The sequence below is a fragment of the Procambarus clarkii genome, chromosome 50 (assembly GCF_040958095.1).
Source record: "Procambarus clarkii isolate CNS0578487 chromosome 50, FALCON_Pclarkii_2.0, whole genome shotgun sequence".
Classification (NCBI taxonomy): domain Eukaryota; kingdom Metazoa; phylum Arthropoda; class Malacostraca; order Decapoda; family Cambaridae; genus Procambarus; species Procambarus clarkii.
Window position 1 is genome coordinate 17,419,469 of NC_091199.1, and position 22,868 is coordinate 17,442,336.

At 43.6% G+C, this 22,868-nt stretch overlaps 1 protein-coding gene across 1 annotated transcript in view; it reads left to right on the forward strand.

Moving 5' to 3' along the window:
- Positions 1-22,868, forward strand: part of LOC123772628 (multidrug resistance-associated protein 1) — a 208,421-nt gene that overhangs the window by 149,382 nt on the left and 36,171 nt on the right. The window contains exons 20-23 of the mRNA XM_069303618.1: positions 3,253-3,460; positions 4,413-4,633; positions 10,419-10,508; positions 12,596-12,686. Of these exons, the coding sequence (XP_069159719.1) occupies positions 3,253-3,460; positions 4,413-4,633; positions 10,419-10,508; positions 12,596-12,686 (610 nt within the window). The remainder of the gene's footprint in view (positions 1-3,252; positions 3,461-4,412; positions 4,634-10,418; positions 10,509-12,595; positions 12,687-22,868) is intronic.

The window sequence follows — 22,868 nt, forward strand, 5'->3', positions numbered from 1 at the left end:
TGGGAATGAAGTTCGACTCTTCAATGACAATGAAGAGCCACGTGCTTGACGTAGTTCAGAAGAGAGCCAGGAAACTTACAGCCCTACGGCGCATCTCACACCTTCTTGACAACAAGGGCTGCAAAACCTTATGTGAAGCACAAATTCGCTCTTATCTAGAGTATGCACCCCTCTCCTGGATCGCCTGCCCCCCCATCATTTATCAGGCTTTTAAACAAAGTGGAGAGCCATGCAAGAACGCTAGTCTTGACCAAGTCTGGTGGGAACGGTTTGAATTATCATAACTTGCAACACCGCCGTGACATTGGTGGTCTTACTGTTATGTAGAAGGTGATAAAGCATATAAGAGGACGAGACAATGTAGTGGCAGATGCGTTATCCCGAGCCGAGCCACTGGAATAACTCTCAACAATAAGGGGGCGGGGAGTGTTATGATCCCAGGCAGGTGAGAAACTAGTTTACCCCCCCCCCCCCTGAGAGTTATTCTGCCAGGCCTGACCTAACTAAGAGTCCAAAGAGATATAGACCTGGAAATATATATAGCAAACATTCCGTTGTGTACAAGGACAACATTCTGAAAGTTCCGCCCCTGGCCCAAGTCAGTGGACTGCCAGTAGTTGTCTCACGTAGCACCAGGATCTCGACCTTCACCAGTCTCATGCTGTAACTGCTTTTCTCAACATCACTCCATCAGCGATCATTCATTCCTAGGTTGATGCATGGTAGATCAGGTCAACTGATCACATTCCTAGGTTGATGCATGGTAGATCAGGTCAACTGATCACATTCCTAGGTTGATGCATGGTAGATCAGGTCAACTGATCACATTCCTAGGTTGATGCATGGTAGATCAGGTCAACTGATCACATTCCTAGGTTGATGCATGGTAGATCAGGTCAACTGATCACATTCCTAGGTTGATGCATGGTAGATCAGGTCAACTGATCACATTCCTAGGTTGATGCATGGTAGATCAGGTCAACTGATCACATAAAGGCTCTGGCACCCAGTTGGCTTCAGGATCGTCCTATTCCATCTATGATTGATACTTACAGTTAAATAAATGGTATTCATTATGATGCATATAACAGGCTCATGAAATAAATGGGCCTCTAGGAGCAGGTTTCAACTGAGCTGAGGAAGGATTACAGCTCTTGCTTGCAGTTACACTAGGCACTTCAATTGACAGTTGAAGTTCCGTTAACCCGTGCCAATGGAGACAAACAGACAGACATTCTGTCAAGTATACCCTTGTATGTGTGCATGTAATAATATTAATAACACAGAGAGTAGTCACTCTAACGTGATGTATCAGTGAGAAACTCCGTAGGAGCCATGAGAAGATTCGAACCTGTGCGCTGGGTGTTCCCACGCACACACCCCAGACATGGAGGGAACACGAATGTTCTCACTGACACATGATCTTAGTGTGTGTGTGTGTTGAAGAGGAGCGTCAGAGGGAGAACATTCCTGGGTGACAGTGTCAACAACAGTAAGGTAAGGGTCCTTTGATAGGTTAGGTGGGCAGGAAATTCTCATAAAGTTTCAAAACGTTATGAAAAACGTGAAATTTAAAGAGTCCTCTTATAACCTCTGCGCGTACGCCGGACGACTCAAATAGAAAACGGAACAGAACGTCACTTTTGTGAGTCGATTTCATTTCAAATTACGTCCAAATTTGGCCATAGCGCGCATACGGGCCAAAAGTGACGTTATTTTTAAGATGACGGGTTGGACAGTGCCAGAGTGCATGGGGGGAGGGGGGGGGTTCTATATGTGGCCACCTAGTCATGTCTAGGAGGGGTTCTACATGTGGCCACCTAGTCATGTCTAGGAGGGGTTCTACATGTGGCCACCTAGTCATGTTTAGGAGGGGTTCTACATGTGGCCACCTAGTCATGTCTAGGAGGGGTTCTACATGTGGCCACTTAGTCATGTCTAGGAGGGGTTCTACATGTGGCCACCTAGTCATGTCTAGGAGGGGTTCTACATGTGGCCACCTAGTCATGTCTAGGAGGGGTTCTACATGTGGCCACCTAGTCATGTCTAGGAGGGGTTCTACATGTGGCCACCTAGTCATGTCTAGGAGGGGTTCTGCATGTGGCCACCTAGTCATGTCTAGGAGGGGTTCTACATGTGGCCACCTAGTCATGTCTAGGAGGGGTTCTACATGTGGCCACCTAGTCATGTCTAGGAGGGGTTCTACATGTGGCCACCTAGTCATGTCTAGGAGGGGTTCTACATGTGGCCACCTAGTCATGTCTAGGAGGGGTTCTACATGTGGCCACCTAGTCATGTCTAGGAGTGGGTTCTACATGTGGCCACCTAGTCATGTCTAGGAGGGGTTCTACATGTGGCCACCTAGTCATGTCTAGGAGGGGTTCTACATGTGGCCACCTAGTCATGTCTAGGAGGGGTTCTACATGTGGCCACCTAGTCATGTCTAGGAGGGGTTCTACATGTGGCCACCTAGTCATGTCTAGGAGGGGTTCTACATGTGGCCACCTAGTCATGTCTAGGAGGGGTTCTACATGTGGCCACCTAGTCATGTCTAGGAGGGGTTCTACATGTGGCCACCTAGTCATGTCTAGGAGGGGTTCTACATGTGGCCACCTAGTCATGTCTAGGAGGGGGTTCTACATGTGGCCACCATGTAGAACATATAGAACCCTTCTTGGACATGACTAGGTGGCCTGTTTTGGTCGCTGAGCCCAGGCTCATTCCGAACACAAGGATTACACAACCATGACTCCCGTGAATCAGGAACAGTTACTCCCACCATGTCAGCACTCCACGCCAGGATCCTTGAGGCGTACCATAAGTTTATACAGGAACTCAATAAAAGCACATGTGAATGGTGATTATTAAAGTACATTGGATTTTTCCTATTAAATTTCATAAAACCCTCTGACAGTAAATAACACATTAACCCACTTTTTTTTGAGATATATACAAGAGTTGTTACATTCTTGTAGAGCCACTAGTACGCGTAGCATTTCGGGCAAGTCCTTAATCCTATGGTCCCTGGAATACGATCCCCTGCCGCGAAGAATCGTTTTTTCATCCAAGTACACATTTTACTGTTGCGTTAAACAGAGGCTACAGTTAAGGAATTGCGCCCAGTAAATCCTCCCCGGCCAGGATACGAACCCATGACATAGCGCTCGCGGTACGCCAGGCGAGTGTCTTACCACTACACCACGGAGACTGTTAAAGTCACTTCCTCAGTTAAAGTCACTGCCACTCTTCCAGGTGTCTGTCGGCGTCTATGGCTACTTCATCCGCGCTATTGGTGTGGTGTCGGTGCTGCTGACGGTGGTGTTCTACTTCCTCTCTCAAGCGTGCTCTGTGGGCTCCAGCGTGTGGCTCACGGTCTGGTCCAACGACCCGGAGGCCGCCACCGACATTAAAGTCAGAGACAAGTACCTGGGCGTCTACGGTGCTTTGGGCGTCGGACAAGGTCAGTACCGGGGCGTCTACGGTGCTCTGGGCGTCGGACAAGGTCAGTACCTGGGCGTCTACGGTGCTCTGGGCGTCGGACAAGGTCAGTACCTGGGCGTCTACGGTGCTCTGGGCGTCGGACAAGGTCAGTCTCCAGTACACACAGCTCCTATTAATCTCTAAATATTAAACGATTTGTCAATATACTATTTCAAATTGTACAAAAGAACGTTTTTACAAGAATGTATTAATAATATGTAGAAATAACAGAAGGTATGAACCCTTCATATGTGTGTGTTGGTGCTCTCCTCAGACCAAAACTGGACCTGTCTTGACCGATAAATTGAAATGGAGTTGATCACATTATATACCACTGTAGCGTTAGTGTTAGTCTGCACCTGTAAGCCTTCCCACCTGTTGTTCGTGATCCAAGCTTGATACACAAGCTTTATGTAACCAAACTTGAGTTAAACTCATAATGCCATGTGGGGCCATAACTTACACGATGACGAAGGTGATTTTGGCCCTCAGTCTTTGTTACATTGTTAATAATATAAATGAAAATGATCGAATGTTTACAATAATATTATTATTATTATTATTATTATTATTATTATTATTATTATTATTATTATTATTATTATTATTATTATTATTATTATTATTATTATTATTAATTACATATGGAAAGCTATGCGAAAAAACCGTATGTGAAAAATAGAGAATGCTAAATGCGTTTTCAGCTTAATTCGCCTTCATCAGAGCAAAGTAGAATCATTCATTCTACTTTCCTCTGATGAAGGCGATTAAGCATTCTCTATTTTTCACATGTGGTTTTTTCACATACTTGGATCAATGTGTTTGTGGTCGTTGTTGCATGGAAAGCTATAAATACAAATGATAAGATATTAGTTACCTAAAACGTTACCCTAAGTCTCATAGTGTTACTGACAAGCTCATGTTGCTTACAGCGGCTTTCATCCTTACCGGCTCCGTCATCATTGCACGCGGCATGATACACTCCTCGAGGACACTGCACAGGTTGCTCCTCAACAACGTGTTGCACAGCCCGATGTCCTACTTCGACATGACTCCCATTGGCAGGATCGTCAACCGGTTCTCCAAGGACCTGGACACCGTCGATGCCTCTCTTCCCTCCAACCTCAGGATGTGGGTGATATGCCTCCTCTCGGTAAGTCGTGGCTTCCTCTCGGTAAGTTGTGGCTTCCTCTCGGTAAGTTGTGGCTTCCTCTCGGTAAGTTGTGGCCTCCTCTCGGTAAGTTGTGGCTTCCTCTCGGTAAGTTGTGGCCTCCTCTCGGTAAGTCGTGGCTTCCTCTCGGTAAGTTGTTGCTTCCTCTCGGTAAGTTGTGGCTTCCTCTCGGTAAGTTGTGGCTTCCTCTCGGTAAGTTGTGGCTTCCTCTCGGTAAGTTGTGGCCTCCTCTCGGTAAGTTGTGGCTTCCTCTCGGTAAGTTGTGGCCTCCTCTCGGTAAGTCGTGGCTTCCTCTCGGTAAGTTGTTGCTTCCTCTCGGTAAGTTGTGGCTTCCTCTCGGTAAGTTGTGGCTTCCTCTCGGTAAGTTGTGGCTTCCTCTCGGTAAGTTGTGGCCTCCTCTCGGTAAATTGTGGCCTCCTCTCGGTAAGTTGTTGCTTCCTGTCGGTAAGTTGTGGCTTCCTCTCGGTAAGTTGTGGCTTCCTGTCGGTAAGTTGTGGCTTCCTCTCGGTAAGTCGTGGCTTCCTCTCGGTAAGTTGTGGCCTCCTCTCGGTAAGTCGTGGCTTCCTCTCGGTAAGTTGTTGCTTCCTCTCGGTAAGTTGTGGCTTCCTCTCGGTAAGTTGTGGCTTCCTCTCGGTAAGTTGTGGCTTCCTGTCGGTAAGTTGTGGCTTCCTCTCGGTAAATTGTGGCCTCCTCTCGGTAAGTTGTGGCTTCCTGTCGGTAAGTTGTGGCTTCCTCTCGGTAAGTTGTGGCTTCCTGTCGGTAAGTTGTGGCTTCCTCTCGGTAAGTCGTGGCTTCCTCTCGGTAAGTTGTGGCCTCCTCTCGGTAAGTTGTGGCTTCCTGTCGGTAAGTTGTGGCTTCCTCTCGGTAAGTTGTGGCTTCCTCTCGGTAAGTTGTGGCTTCCTCTCGGTAAGTTGTGGCTTCCTCTCGGTAAGTCGTGGCTTCCTCTCGGTAAGTTGTGGCTTCCTCTCGGTAAGTTGTGGCTTCCTCTCGGTAAGTCGTGGCTTCCTGTCGGTAAGTTGTTGCTTCCTCTCGGTAAGTTGTTGCTTCCTCTCGGTAAGTCGTGGCTTCCTCTCGGTAAGTTGTTGCTTCCTGTCGGTAAGTTGTGGCTTCCTCTCGGTAAGTTGTTGCTTCCTGTCGGTAAGTTGTGGCTTCCTCTCGGTAAGTTGTTGCTTCCTGTCGGTAAGTTGTGGCTTCCTGTCGGTAAGTTGTGGCCTCCTCTCGGTAAGTTGTTGCTTCCTGTCGGTAAGTTGTGGCTTCCTGTCGGTAAGTTGTGGCTTCCTGTCGGTAAGTTGTGGCTTCCTGTCGGTAAGTTGTGGCCTCCTCTCGGTAAGTTGTGGCTTCCTCTCGGTAAGTTGTGGCCTCCTCTCGGTAAGTTGTTGCTTCCTGTCGGTAAGTTGTGGCTTCCTGTCGGTAAGTTGTGGCTTCCTCTCGGTAAGTTGTGGCTTCCTCTCGGTAAGTTGTTGCTTCCTCTCGGTAAGTTGTGGCTTCCTCTCGGTAAGTTGTTGCTTCCTCTCGGTAAGTTGTTGCTTCCTCTCGGTAAGTTGTGGCTTCCTGTCGGTAAGTTGTGACTTCCTCTCGGTAAGTTGTTGCTTCCTGTCGGTAAGTTGTGGCTTCCTCTCGGTAAGTTGTGACTTCCTCTCGGTAAGTTGTGGCTTCCTCTCGGTAAGTTGTGGCTTCCTCTCGGTAAGTTGTTGCTTCCTCTCGGTAAGTTGTTGCTTCCTCTCGGTAAGTTGTGGCTTCCTCTCGGTAAGTTGTTGCTTCCTGTCGGTAAGTTGTTGCTTCCTCTCGGTAAGTTGTTGCTTCCTGTCGGTAAGTTGCTGCTTCCTCTCGGTAAGTTGTGACTTCCTCTCGGTAAGTTGTGACTTCCTGTCGGTAAGTTGTTGCTTCCTGTCGGTAAGTTGTTGCTTCCTGTCGGTAAGTTGTTGCTTCCTGTCGGTAAGTTGTTGCCTCCTCTCGGTAAGTTGTGGCTTCCTCTCGGTAAGTTGTGACTTCCTGTCGGTAAGTTGTTGCTTCCTGTCGGTAAGTTGTTGCTTCCTGTCGGTAAGTTGTTGCTTCCTGTCGGTAAGTTGTGGCTTCCTCTCGGTAAGTTGTGGCTTCCTCTCGGTAAGTTGTGGCTTCCTCTCGGTAAGTTGTTGCTTCCTGTCGGTAAGTTGTGGCTTCCTCTCGGTAAGTTGTTGCTTCCTGTCGGTAAGTTGTTGCTTCCTCTCGGTAAGTTGTTGCTTCCTGTCGGTAAGTTGTGGCTTCCTCTCGGTAAGTTGTGACTTCCTCTCGGTAAGTTGTTGCTTCCTCTCGGTAAGTTGTTGCTTCCTGTCGGTAAGTTGTGACTTCCTCTCGGTAAGTTGTTGCTTCCTGTCGGTAAGTTGTGGCTTCCTCTCGGTAAGTTGTGACTTCCTCTCGGTAAGTTGTGGCTTCCTCTCGGTAAGTTGTGACTTCCTCTCGGTAAGTTGTTGCTTCCTGTCGGTAAGTTGTGGCTTCCTCTCGGTAAGTTGTGACTTCCTCTCGGTAAGTTGTTGCTTCCTGTCGGTAAGTTGTGGCTTCCTCTCGGTAAGTTGTTGCTTCCTGTCGGTAAGTTGTGGCTTCCTCTCGGTAAGTTGTTGCTTCCTGTCGGTAAGTTGTGGCTTCCTCTCGGTAAGTTGTTGCTTCCTGTCGGTAAGTTGTGACTTCCTCTCGGTAAGTTGTTGCTTCCTGTCGGTAAGTTGTTGCTTCCTGTCGGTAAGTTGTGGCTTCCTCTCGGTAAGTTGTGACTTCCTCTCGGTAAGTTGTGGCTTCCTCTCGGTAAGTTGTTGCTTCCTGTCGGTAAGTTGTTGCTTCCTCTCGGTAAGTTGTGACTTCCTCTCGGTAAGTTGTGGCTTCCTGTCGGTAAGTTGTGGCTTCCTGTCGGTAAGTTGTTGCCTCCTCTTGGTAAGTTGTGGCTTCCTCTCGGTAAGTTGTTGCTTCCTGTCGGTAAGTTGTGGCTTCCTCTCGGTAAGTTGTTGCTTCCTGTCGGTAAGTTGTGACTTCCTCTCGGTAAGTTGTTGCTTCCTGTCGGTAAGTTGTTGCTTCCTGTCGGTAAGTTGTGGCTTCCTCTCGGTAAGTTGTGACTTCCTCTCGGTAAGTTGTGGCTTCCTCTCGGTAAGTTGTTGCTTCCTGTCGGTAAGTTGTGGCTTCCTCTCGGTAAGTTGTGACTTCCTCTCGGTAAGTTGTGGCTTCCTCTCGGTAAGTTGTTGCTTCCTGTCGGTAAGTTGTTGCTTCCTCTCGGTAAGTTGTGACTTCCTCTCGGTAAGTTGTGGCTTCCTGTCGGTAAGTTGTGGCTTCCTGTCGGTAAGTTATTGCCTCCTCTCGGTAAGTTGTGGCTTCCTGTCGGTAAGTTGTGGCTTCCTCTCGGTAAGTTGTTGCCTCCTCTCGGTAAGTTGTGACTTCCTCTCGGTAAGTTGTTGCTTCCTGTCGGTAAGTTGTGGCTTCCTGTCGGTAAGTTGTGGCTTCCTCTCGGTAAGTTGTTGCTTCCTCTCGGTAAGTTGTTGCTTCCTGTCGGTAAGTTGTTGCTTCCTGTCGGTAAGTTGTTGCTTCCTCTCGGTAAGTTGTTGCTTCCTCTCGGTAAGTTGTGACTTCCTCTCGGTAAGTTGTTGCTTCCTGTCGGTAAGTTGTTGCTTCCTCTCGGTAAGTTGTGGCTTCCTGTCGGTAAGTTGTGGCTTCCTCTCGGTAAGTTGTTGCTTCCTCTCGGTAAGTTGTTGCTTCCTCTCGGTAAGTTGTTGCTTCCTGTCGGTAAGTTGTGGCTTCCTGTCGGTAAGTTGTGGCTTCCTGTCGGTAAGTTGTTGCTTCCTCTCGGTAAGTTGTTGCTTCCTGTCGGTAAGTTGTGGCTTCCTGTCGGTAAGTTGTTGCTTCTTCTCGGTAAGTTGTTGCTTCCTGTCGGTAAGTTGTGGCTTCCTCTCGGTAAGTTGTGGCTTCCTGTCGGTAAGTTGTGACTTCCTCTCGGTAAGTTGTTGCTTCCTGTCGGTAAGTTGTTGCTTCCTCTCGGTAAGTTGTGGCTTCCTGTCGGTAAGTTGTTGCTTCCTCTCGGTAAGTTGTGACTTCCTCTCGGTAAGTTGTGGCTTCCTCTCGGCAAGTTGTGGCTTCCTTCACAGTGTTGATGGCTGTTACTTCCTTCACAGTGTTGATGGCTCGTTGTTTTAACAGTGTCCTGGGCATTCTCTGGAGGACTGACTGTCAAGTAGTAGTCTACAGTGCTTGTTGGTTTACAGTGGTTTACAGTTGGTTTACAGTGCTTGTTGGTTTACAGTGGTTTACAGTTGGTTTACAGTGCTTGTTGGTTTACAGTGGTTTACAGTTGGTTACAGTTTGTTTACAGTGCTTGTTGGTTTACAGTGGTTTACAGTTGGTTTACAGTGCTTGTTGGTTTACAGTGGTTTACAGTTGGTTTACAGTGCTTGTTGGTTTACAGTTGGTTTACAGTGCTTGTTGGTTTACAGTTGGTTTACAGTGCTTGTTGGTTTACAGTCTGCCTGGGGATTACAGTTATGTTGTCTTGCAAACTGTTGGACGTAAACACTTACATGGTCCCTTAATTTTACACTGCAGTATCAGGTAAATATTTTGTATATACAATTTCTTTGGTTTTTACTCCTAAGATGACAAATACCATTTAAGGAGGGCATGCAACTAGGATTTTAAAAATTGTTCAATTGCAATCAAACTTTTTGAGTAGTTGTTTATGACAAAGGCTTCAATTGTTCCAAGTTTCAGTAGCGCAGCGTAAATGGAAAAGGAATTTTTTTTTTTCAACGAATGTTACACATTTTCAAAAAATTTCTACAACCACACGTTTCAAGTTAAATCATTTCTATGACACTCTTCTATCACATTAGTATATAACAAAGGATTGGTATTACCGAATTTTCCGTAATAAGTTTAATTTTTCTAGTACAAATCGTCAAAGTTTTCCCCCAAAATTATGTAAATATATCATGTTTATTACTATTTATAAAACCAATAAGTGAACTTAAGGAAAAAATATTTCTTACCAATTGTAGAGACATAAACGCTACATATAAGATGTAAGTTTTATGTAAACTGAATAAAAAATGAAAGAGTACAAGTTTATGTTATTTGAAATGAAATAATTAAAAAATGAAGTTTAATGTGCTGCCACCTGTGGCTGAGGTTGACATCAACCAATTTCCTCCAAAATTGGCACCCTTACAGATAGGCTTACGTGCAGTCAGGTGTATAAGTTTCATGAAAATTGTCCGATAAAAAAATTGAAAAAAAAACAATTGAATATGTTTTTTTTAATTTTGGGGAGATAAAACTAGTTATTACAATTTTTATTATATGCTATTGTGATAGCTAAGAGTCATAAATATGATTCCAGTTAACATTTGTGTTTGATGTTAATTTTTGAACATTTTGGAAAATTGTTGACACTTAATTAAATATTTTTTTCTCCATTCCTATTTATGCTACGATGCTGAGACTTGGAGCAGTTGAAGCCCTTTTCATATACAACTACTCAAAAAAGTTTGATTAAAATCGAACTAGTTTTCATTTATTGCATATTTTTTTGTATATTTGAAAATTTAAATGCTTACTGATATAACCACCAATATTATATGGACCTCTATATATTGTCTCTTGTAATTTCAGACGTTTCAGACCTCGATATTACTGACCTTGTTTATAATAATTTTAAATTTTTTCGGCATGTTTTATTTTTAATTTATTTTAATTTTTTATTTTAATTTTTTTTACAATATATTATTTATGTGGTTACACCATTATTGTTGACGTGAAGGTGTTGTCGACGTTCGTGGTGATCATCAGCGCCACTCCGGTGTTCGTGGCAGTAATGATCCCTACCATGGTCATCTATTACTTCGTACAGGTGAGATGCCCTTCTCTCTGCCTCACACTCTCCCATCCCACACACCTCAACAATTAAGAACTGACAACGTTTCGGTCCGTCCTGGACCATCATGGTCCGTCCTGGACCATCATGGTCCGTCCTGGACCATCATGGTCCGTCCTGGACCATCATGGTCCGTCCTGGACCATCATGGTCCGTCCTGGACCATCATGGTCCGTCCTGGACCATCATGGTCCGTACTGGACCATCATGGTCCGTCCTGGACCATCATGGTCCGTCCTGGACCATCATGGTCCGTCCTGGACCATCATGGTCCGCCCTGGACCATCATGGTCCGTCCTGGACCATCATGGTCCGCCCTGGACCATTATCAAGTCGAGTATTACACGACTTATAATGGTCCAGGATGGACCGAAACGTTGACTAGACAATGGGCCTGAGTTTTAATCACTGCCTGACCCTAAATAAGTTCCATGAATTTTAATAAATGCCATGACCTTTAATCCCTGTCATGACCTTTAATCTCTGTCATGACCTTTAATCCCTGTCATGACCTTTAATCTCTGCCATGACCTTTAATCTCTGCCATGACCTTTAATCCCTGTCATGACCTTTAATCTCTGTCATGATCTTTAATCTCTGTCATGACCTTTAATCTCTGCCATGACCTTTAATCTCTGCCATGACCTTTAATCTCTGCCATGACCTTTAATCTCTGTCATGACCTTTAATCTCTGTCATGACCTTTAATCTCTGTCATGACCTTTAATCTCTGCCATGACCTTTAATCTCTGCCATGACCTTTAATCTCTGTCATGACCTTTAATCTCTGCCATGACCTTTAATCTCTGTCATGACCTTTAATCTCTGGCATGACCTTTAATCCGTCATGACCTTTAATCTGTCATGACCTTTAATCTCTGTCATGACCTTTAATCCGTCATGACCTTTAATCCGTCATGACCTTTAATCTCTGCCATGACCTTTAATCCCTGTCATGACCTTTAATCTCTGGCATGACCTTTAATCTCTGCCATGACCTTTAATCTCTGCCATGACCTTTAATCTCTGTCATGACCTTTAATCTCTGGCATGACCTTTAATCCGTCATGACCTTTAATCTGTCATGACCTTTAATCTCTGTCATGACCTTTAATCCGTCATGACCTGTAATCCGTCATGACCTTTAATCTCTGCCATGACCTTTAATCTCTGTCATGACCTTTAATCTCTGTCATGACCTTTAATCTCTGTCATGACCTTTAATCTCTGCCATGACCTTTAATCTCTGTCATGACCTTTAATCTCTGTCATGACCTTTAATCTCTGTCATGACCTTTCATGATGTCATCACCTGCTGTTATATATTATACATCTTTATAAATAACTTGTTAATGATATTTTATATAAGTGAAACACCTGAAGCCTCGGTGGCTTTTACAGTTGCTTCGTTATTACAACCTTTCGTAATTCAATACTTAATTCTCACAAGAAAATATGATAATTAAGATCTAAACACAATTTCATTGTTTATCATTTAATGTCAAAGAAAATCATGGATTGAAACAGATCATTTGTCTCCACAAATGTGGTGGCTCTTTTGGGTGAATTGGCTCCAACTTTAGCTTCACAAGCTAGACGACTTGGGTTCGAATCCTTGGCAGTATTAGACGACTGGTCACCCTTCTTTTACTCCCTCACGGGTGCAGCCTACAGAAATCATCAGCCTGGTTGTAAAACGACTGTAGGATTGACACACAGAAATCACAATTGCGTGATGCATCAAATGAACAAAAAAAACACCAGGGCCGTGACGAGGATTCAAACCTGCGTCCGAGAGCATCCCAGACGCTGCCTTAATCGACGCTCTCGGACGCAGGTTCGAATCCTCGTCACGGCCCTTGTGGATTTGTTCACTATAGGATTGAGTTAAGGGTAATTGAGGCGATGAATAGCCCAACCGGTTTAACATAAGTTCACACACTTTAAGCATGATCATCTGTATCATGCTATGCTGGTTCTTAGTATGTTATCAGCTACCTTGACATTTAATTAACTGAACATTTTTAGTATTATTTTCCTTGACATTAACCTGGACATTTCAGGTGCTGTATGTGTCAACGTCACGACAACTGAAGAGAATTGAGTCGGTGTCTCGCTCGCCCATATACTCTCATTTCCAGGAGACTATACAAGGTATGGAAGTGTTACTGGTGTATTGTTATATAGTGTATTACACACACACACACACACACACACACACACACACACACACACACACACACACACACACACACACACACACACACACACACACACGCGCATATGCGGTCCATAGTGTATAGTAGGTCACTGGAGACGGGAGACCTACCAGAAATATGGAAGACGGCGGATGTGGTCCCAGTATACAAAAAGGTCGACAGACAAGAGGCACTGAACTACAGGCCAGTGTCCTTAACTTGTATACCATGCAAGGTGATGGAGAAGATCGTAAGAAAAAAACCTGGTAACACATCTGGAGAGAAGAGACTTCGTGACAACCCATCAACATGGGTTCAGGGAGGGTAAATCTTGTCTTACAGGCTTAGTAGAATTCTACGATCAAGTAACAAAGATTAAGCAAGAAAGAGAACGCTTGGCGGACTGCATTTTCTTGGATTGTCGGAAAGCCTTTGACACAGTACCCCATAAGAGGCTGATACATAAGCTGGAGTGACAGGCAGGAGTAACTGGCAAGGTGCTCTAGTGGATAAGGGAGTACTTAAGCAATAGGAAGCAGAGAGTTGCAGTGAGGAGTGAGACCTCAGATTGGTGTGAAGTCACCAGTGGAGTCCCACAGGGCTCTGTACTCCGTCCTATCCTGTTTCTGATATACGTAAATGATCTCCTAGAGGGTATAGACTCATTCCTCTCAATGTTTGCTGACGACGCCAAAATTATAAGAAGGATTAAGATAGAGGAGGACAGTTTGAGGCTTCAAGAAGACCTAGACAAACTGAAGGAATGGTCGAACAAGTGGTTGTTGGAGTTTAACCCAAGCAAATGTAATGTAATAAAAATAGGGGTAGGAAGCAGGAGATCAGATACAAGGTATCATTTGGGAGAAGAAATTCCTCCTGAGTCAGAGAGAGAGAATGACCTGGGGGTTGATATCACGCCAGACCTGTCCCCTGAAGCCCATATCAAGAGGATAATATCAGCGGCATATGCCAGGTTGGCCAACATAACAACGGCATTTAGAAACTTGTGTAGGGAATCATTCAGAACTTTGTATACCACATATGTCAGACCAATCTTGGAGTATGCAGCTCCAGCATGGAGTCCATATCTAGTCAAGCATATGATTAAACTGGAGAATGTTCAAAGGTTTGCCAGCAGACTTGTACCCGAGCTGAGAGGTATGAGCCACGAGGAGAGACTACATGAGTTAAACCTCACGTCACTGGAAGACAGAAGAGTTAGGGGGGGACATGATCACCACATACAAGATTCTCAAGGGAATCGATAGGGTAGATAAAGACAGGCTATTTAACACAAGGGGCACACGCACTAGGGGACACAGGTGGAAACTGAGTGTCCAAATGAGCCACAGAGATATTAGAAAGAACTTTTTTAGTGTCAGAGTGGTTGACAAATGGAATGCATTAGGAAGTGATGTGGTGGAGGCTGACTCCATACACAGTTTCAAGTGTAGATATGATAGAGCCCAATAGGCTCAGGAACCTGTACAACAGTTGATTGACAGTTGAGAGGCGGGACCAAAGAGCCAGAGCTCAACCCCCACAAGCACAATTAGGTGAGCACACACTTACACACACACACACACATTAAGAAAGAAGAAAACAGTAGGAGGCTACAAGATGACGTAGACAGACTGAATGAATGGTCCAACAACTGGCTACTAAAGCTCAACCCGAGTAAATGCAAGGTCATGAAACTAGGCGGTGAACACAGGAGGCCAGACACAGGATACCAAATGGGAAATTTAAGTACTTCATGAAATGGACAGAGAGGAAGATCTAAGAGTTGATATCACGTCAAACCTGTCTCCTGAAGCCCACATCAAAAGAATAACATTGGTGGCATATGCGAGGGTGGCTAACATCAGACCTGCCTTCAGGAACCTGTGTAAGAAATCCTTCAGAACCTTGTATACCACATTTGTGAGGCCTATCCTGGAGTATGTGGTCCCAGCATGGAGCCCATACCATGCCAAACTCAAGAAGAAGTTGGAAAAAAATCAGAGGTATGTCACTAGACTAGTCCCAGAACAAAGAGGCATGAGTTATGAGGAAAGGCTTCGTGAACTGCACCTCACGTCTCTGGAAGAAAGAAGAGCTTAGGAAGAAATGATTACCACATACAAAATTCTCAGGGGAATTGACAGGGTAGACAAGGATGGACTATTTAACACGGGTGGTAGACGCACTAGGGGACACAGGTGAAAACTTAGTACCCAAATGAGCCACAGAGACATTAGAATTATCTTTTTCATTTCTCAGAGTAGTTAATAAATGGAATTCACTATGAAGTGATGTGGTGGAGGCTGACTCCATAAACAGTTTCAAATGTAGATATGATAGAGCTTGAGAAGCTCAGGAATCTGTACACCAGTTGATTGATGGTTGAGTGGTGGAACGAACGAGCCAAAACTCAACCCCAACAAGCACAACTAGGTGAGTTCACACATTGGATGCAGCACTGGAATAGGGAACGAACATGGCGGGGAGATACCAAAACACAGAGGGAGGTGAGGGACAAGATGACTCCTTTAAGAAGGCAATCATTCACATGTGAAGCCAAATCAATGTAGAACTGAAGATAATGAGGGAGACAGTAACCAACCTGCAGGATGAGCTGAAGAAGGCAAAGGAGGAGTTAAATCCTACAACCCTCATTTGCAGATATAATTAGAAAGAATCCTGAGGCTATGTCTGCAGTAAAGAAAATTGACATGGAAGTTGCTACTTCTCAGGAAGCAGCAAGATGTACTAGCCAACTGATAGAGAGGAAAAGAGCAGTAGTCGTAGTAGGTATTAAGATACAAGCAGGGGTCAGTCCAGTGGAGTGGAGAGATGAGGGCAACAACACAGTTAAAGAAATCCTTAAAGGGGTATGGATGGAGAGGGATGAACAAAATATAGAAAAGGTTTTCAGGCTCAGCCAGTTCATCAAGGACAAAAACCGATTGATAAAAGTGGTATTCACAAGCAAGAACACAAAAGAGGACATTTTAATAAGGAAGAGCAGACTATTCAATGTACTGAAGTTCAAAACTGTATTTCTGCAGAGGGATATGACAAAGGAAGAGAGAATGAGGGCAGCAACAGTGAGGAAGGAGCACAGGGTGAGAGAAAGGAATCAGGGAACTTCAGACCCAAAGATTAAAATCTAAGAGAAAGTGGGGAATCCTCCATGGGCAGTTCAACAGCCCCAGTGGGAAGAGCTTCACCCCCAGCTTCCGCACAATGGAAGCCCTTACCTGTCCCAGTCCCTTGCCAGCCCCCACTAAGTGCCCACCTAGGCCACCCTCCTCCCACTTCCCCCTCTCTCCAGGATCTCCCTTCTTCCCCACCCTCCAAGCCCTCCCTTCTCGCACATCCCCCTTCTCCCCCTACCCAAGCCTTTGGGGGGGGGGGGGGGAGCGGCGTTGACTCCCACCTTCTCCATTCCAGATCCTCCCAGACCCCCTCACACCCCAGATCTCCCAGGTCCCATTCCCAGGCCCTCACATCCCGGATACTTCCGGATTCCATACTTCATTGAAATAAACAGGTACTGCGGATGGACAGAAAAGAGTCAGCTTCAAGGAACCATAACGAATGTGGTGTTTCCCCAGGTCTACACTGTATTAAGGAAAGAGAGGGAGGGAAGGAGAGGAGGTGGAATGGCCCTACTAATGAGAAAGAAATGGAGTGTCAAGGAAATGGTTATCCCAGGCTGCGAGCGGTTCAAAGATTACATAACAGGCACCATGCCAATGGGAGGACCAAGAGTAGTAGTAGTAGTAGTAGCAGTGATATATAACCCTCCACCAAATGACAGAAGACCCAGGCAAGAGTATGACAGAAACAACATGGCAGTTAACACTTTAATTGAGAAGGCAGCCTCTGCTGCCTATAGAAATAGATCCCATCTGCTCATCATTGGGGACTTCAATCACGGACTGGGAGAACAAGGAACCACATTGAGGTGAGGGAACATGGAGAGCTAAACTTTTGGAGGTGGCGACAAAAAACATTTTAATCCAGCATGTCAGGCGACCAACAAGAATGAGGGGAAACGATGAACCAGCGAGACTCGACCTACTCTTCACTCAGAATGATTCCAACATAAGGTAAATCGGTTTCGAGCCCCCAGTAGGAATGAGCGATCACAGTGTACTGACGGTTGAGTATCTGGACGAAGAAGGGTTAATGAACTCAAGGAAGGGGACCTGAAAACAAAAGACTGGCATTCCGAAAGAGAAACTATGAGGAGATAAGAAAATTCCTAACAGATATAACATGGGAAGCAGAGGTCAGAGGAAAGACGGGCCAAGACATGATGGACTACATCACACACAAGTGTAAGGAGGCAGCGGACAAGTTAGTCCCGGTCCGAAAACGAAATGCAGATGAGAAATCCATGGTTTAATCATAGATGAAAACTAGCAAAGCAACAAAGTACAAGGGCGTGGTGATATTATAGAAATAACAGGACATTTGAGAGCAGAGAAAGATACCAGAGTGCTAGGAATGAATACGTCAGGGTGAGAAGAGAGGCAGAAAGACAATATGAAAATGACATAGCAAGCAAGGCAAAGACTCATCGTAATTTTTTTTTTTTTTGAGATATATTCAAGAGTTGTTACATTCTTGTACAGCCACTAGTACGCGTAGCGTTTCGGGCAAGTCCTTAATCCTATGGTCCCTGGAATACGATCCCCTGCCGCGAAGAATCGTTTTTTCATCCAAGTACACATTTTACTGTTGCGTTAAACAGAGGCTACAGTTAAGGAATTGCGCCCAGTAAATCCTCCCCGGCCAGGATACGAACCCTTGACATAGCGCTCGCGGAACGCCAGGCGAGTGTCTTGCCACTACACCACGGAGACATTGCTGCACAGCCACATCAGGAGAAAAAACAGTGAAGGAAAAGGCAATGAAACTCAGGATAGGGGCAGGCAGATTCACCACAAGCATGATGGAAGTGTGTGAAGAACTCAATAAGAAATGCTTGGAAGTCTTCACATTAGAGCAAGGAGAAGTTTTAGAAATAAGAGAGGGAATAGTTAACCAGGCACTACTAGAAGAGTTTCTGATTTCCAGTGGGGATGTAAGGAAGCATTTGCTAGAGTTGGATATGACAAAGGCTATAGGCCCAGATGGAATCTCCCCTTGGATACTAAAGGAAGAAGTAGAAGCACTGTGCCTGCCCCTCTCCATAGTGTACAATAAATCACTGGTAACAGGTGAACTGCCAGAAATTTGGAAGATGGCTAATGGTGTCCCGATATATAAGAAAGTGGATAGACTAAAGTGGATAGACTGAACTACAGGCCAGTGTCCCTAACTTGCATACCATGCAAGTTGATGGAGAAGATTGTGAGAAAAATGCTAGTGGAACATCTGGAACGAAGGAACTTTGTAACACAACATCAACCTGGGTTCAGGGATGGCAAGTCCTGCCTCACAGGATTAATTAAATTTATGACCAGGCAACACAAATCTGGCAATAAAGAGAGGGGTGGGCAGACTGCATATTTTTGGATTGCCAGAAAGCCTTTGACATAGTACCACACAAGAGACTAGTGCAAAATATGCAGGCAGGAGTGAAAAGGAAGGTAATCCACTGATAAGGGAGTACCTAAGCAACAGAAGACAGAGAGTCACTATGAGGGGGTGAGGTCTCGGAGTGGCGAGGCGTCACCAGTGGAGTCTCGCAGGGTTCAGTCCTTGGACCTATACTGTTTCTGATATATATAAATAATCTCCCAGAGGATATAGAATCATTCCTTTCATTGTTGGTTAATGATGCATAAATTATGAGGAGGATTAAGACAGAGGAAGATAGTATGAGGCTACAAGATGACCTAAACAAACTGAATGAATGGTCCAACAACTGGCTACTAAAGTTCAACCCAAGTAAATGCAAGGTAATGAAACTATGCGGTGGAAACAGGAGACAAGACACAGGATACAAAATGGGAGATGAAGTCCTACAGGAAACGGACAGAGAAAAAGATCTAGGAATTGATATCACACCAAACCCGTCTCCTGAAGCCCACATAAAAAAAATAACATCTGCGGCGTATGCGAGTCTGGCTAACATCAGAACGGCCTTCAGGAACCTGTGGTAAGGAATCATTTAGAACCTTGTATACCACATATGTAAGACCAATCCTGGAGTATGCGGCCCCAGCATGGAGCTCGTACCTTGTCAAGCACAAGACGAAGCTGGAAAAAGTTCAGAGGTATGCCACTAGGCTAGTCCCAGAACTAAGAGGCATGAGTTATGAGGAATGGCTGCGTGGAATGCTGTGGGTACCGACCTGTGAGATTTATATTTATTTAATTTATATGAATTTATATAGAATTTATATTTACATTAATTTATATATTTCGATAGCAATTTGTATGATGTTAAGTGGACTGTATTTCTGCAATATTTCTCACAAATCGATCCTTACAGATTAGGGGGTGAGGTTATATTTAATTTATATATATACATCCAATCAAACTACAGTATTAAACTACATATATTAGTATATTAAATTGGGGGGGGCCTTATCTTATTGTACAGCAGGCTTAGTCCACCAGATATAACTAGGATGTAGACACCAAATTATCCTTGAGTGAGGCTAACTTCCATCACCCAAATAACTGATGTACCAAGATTAATTCTTGCTTCCTCTTCTTGTTCCTGTCAAAGGGCGCTAGCTGTAAAGCCGGAATCCTAATATATGACAGCTATATCAGAGAAAACACTGTATATTAGATAAGGACCAAGGTTTAATTACCTGTATTGAGTCGATCGTTTGTGTTCTAACCGGTTTGCCCTTTATCTACGTATTTTTAACTGACCAGAAATGATTAGATAAACGGGTTTCGGTAAGACACTTCCCTTGTTTATGTTGACAGCGTGTTGATGATGGTTGAACACTAATTTGGTCTCCATAACACTTCGTCCAAGAGAATTATAGGAGCAGAATTTGCTCCAACGAATCGGTCTTAACAAACAATTTATTTTATTTATTTATTTATTTATTTATTTATTTATTTATTTACATACAAGAAGGTACATTGGGTTTGTGAGAATACATAGCATAGTACAGTAATTGCACTCTTGTAAAGCCACTAGTACGCGCAGCGTTTCGGGCAGGTCCTTAATCTAACAGATAATTTTAAGTAGGTAAATTCTATCAGAATTAATAAAATGATAACAAATACATTGCAAGAAAAAAAAAATGAGATGAGAGAGATTAATAAGTATATTAAAACACATTGGTATATTAAAGCTCTGATTGACTTCATTGACAGCTTGATAGGTAATTTAAACAAGATTAATAGATACCATACAGCAGATTGACAGTACATATATGAAGACAGCAATGATCGCAATGATAAAGATGTTCAGATTGGGTACATAAAGATTGGGAGATTGGGTAGCAATAGATACAGTGCAGTTTTAAAGCAAAAGGTAAAAAACTATGAAGATGAAATTAGGTACTTTTTAGTATTGTTTTTGAATGATGCAAAAGCTGGACAACTTTTCAATTCAATAGGGAGTGAGTTCCATAGACTGGGTCCCTTTATTTGCATAGAGTGTTTTCACAAATTAAGTTTGACTCTGGGGATATCAAAGAGATATTTATTTCTGGTGTGGTGATAATGGGTCCTATTTCATCTGTCCAGGGAGAGTTTCAGAGCAGGATTTGCATTTAAGAACAGGGTTTTGTAAATGTAGTTGACACAAGATAATTTGTGGAGTAAGATTATGTTTAGCATGTTTAGGGAGTTAAACAAGGGGGCTGAGTGTTGTCTGAAAGCAGAATTTGTTATTATTGTGAGAGCAGATTTTTGCTGGGTAATGATGGACTTGAGGTGGTTTGCAGTGGTTGAACCCCATGCACAGATACCATAATTAAGATAGGGATAGATTAGTGCATAATATAGAGAGATGAGAGCAGAGTTAGGTACATAATATCTGATTTTGGAGAGTATACCAACTGTTTTAGAGACTTTCTTAGTTATGTGTTGTATGTGGGTGCTGAAGTTGAGTCTCTTGTCTAGGAATAGGCCGAGAAACTTTCCATCATTTTTATTGCTAATGTTTACATTGTCTATCTGAAGCTGAATTGCATTTGCAGATTTGCTTCCAAATAATATGTAGTAGGTCTTTTCTATGTTAAGTATTAGTTTGTTGGTTGACATCCATAAGTGGACTTTTTTTAGTTCATTATTAACAACATTATTTAGTGTATGTGGGTTGGGGTTAGAGTATATGAGGGTAGTATCATCAGCAAACAAAATAGGTTTCAGAATGTTAGAGACATTAGGCAGATCATTGATGTAAATTAGAAATAAGAGAGGTCCCAAAATGCTGCCCTGTGGCACCCCACCGGTTATTGGTAGAGTGGGAGAGGTTATATTATTGATGGCTACACATTGGTGTCTATCACTGAGATAGGATTGGATATAGTCCAGTGTATGGCCTCGAATTCCATAATGATGGAGTTTACGTAAGAGGTAATCGTGATTAACAGTATCAAAGGCCTTTCTCAGGTCAATGAAGAGTCCAATCGGAAACTCATTTTTGTCAAGGGCTGAGTAAATTATATCAAGGAGACTAATAATTGCATCTTTGGTACTCTTTTGGGAGCGGAAGCCAAACTGACAGGGGCTAAGATTGTCAAATTTTATGAGGTAGGAGTAGAGCTGTTTGTAGATAATTTTTTCAAATATTTTTTATATTATGGGTAGGTTTGATATTGGTCTATAATTGTTTATGTCTGCCGGATTACCTCCTTTATGAACTGGCGCTACTCTTGCTTTTTTAAGGATATCAGGGAAGGTATGACACTCAAAGGATTTGTTGAACAGCAGAGCTATAGGTGGCGCAAGGGCGTGGGAGGCGCTCTTGTATACAATGGATGGTCTTTCACTGATGTTCCCAGCTTTGGTTTTTAGTGAGTGTATGATGGACACAACATCTGCCGGGCTGACTGGTGAAAGGAGAAGAGAGTTTGGATAGCTGCCTGAGAGACATGTGTTTATGTGTCTGAGTCTGTGGGATTTTACTGGCAAGGTTAGCACCAACCGATGAAAAGAAGCTATTAAATTCATTCGCCATTTCTAAATCAGATGACGGTGTAAGGCCATCCTTAGAGAGTGTTATCTGGTTGTGGGAGTGTTGTTTAGTTCCTAGGATATTAGAGATGGTTTTCCATGTGCTTTTCATGTTGCCTTTTGCTTCTTTGAATCTAGTCTCATAATATGAAAGTTTAGCTTTTCTTATGTTCTTATGTTACTGGTAAGCACTGATGAGTACCTCTTAACTACTTCCTTTGTAACTAGGCCACTCCTAAATTTCTTTTCATATTCATGTTTTTTGTTGATTGATTTGATTATGCCACTTGTGAGCCACGGGTTATTTTTTCTTTTATCAGTTACTTGTTTGGTAAGGAGGGAACAGTGAGAGTTGTAGAGGCTTAGAGTTTTGGAGAGAAAGAGGTTAGTTAATGAGTTTATATCCTGTGTATTATTAAATTCAGATTCCCAGTTAATATTGTGAAGTGCATTAGAAAGATTGCCTAAAGCTGATTCACTGTGTAGCCTGAATGAGAGTTTCTTGCTTTCTGGTAGTGCTGTGTCCATGTTTGCTATGAGGAAGGTAGGATAGTGGTCAGTTGTTCTGTCATAGATTACCCCAGATGTAAGGGGAGCTGTTATATTAGTCCATAAGTGATCCAAGGTAGTGGCAGATGTTTGAGTGACTCGGGTGGGCTTGGTGATTGTGAAGATTAGCATACAGGAGTGCATGCTGTTACGGAAATAGTCAACTTGAGGGTTGTTGTGAAGACCCAGGTCAATATTGAAATCACCTCCCAGAATGATGTGATTTTTGTTGAGATTGTTATTTATGATAAGATTCTTTACGTTATCTGAGAATGAAGCTATGTTGGTATTAGGAAATCTATAGATGGCACCGACCTCTTCGCTGACTGTGAAGTTCGCTGACTGACCAATGGCTGGCCTCTTCGCCACTGACGCTCCTGGCACTTTGTCCACATGTCATTATGTGATAGAAGGGTCACATTTACTCTATTTTGATACTGATAATTAAGTTAATTCATATGTGATGTTATTATGATGTAATAAGTCCAAAGACTAATGT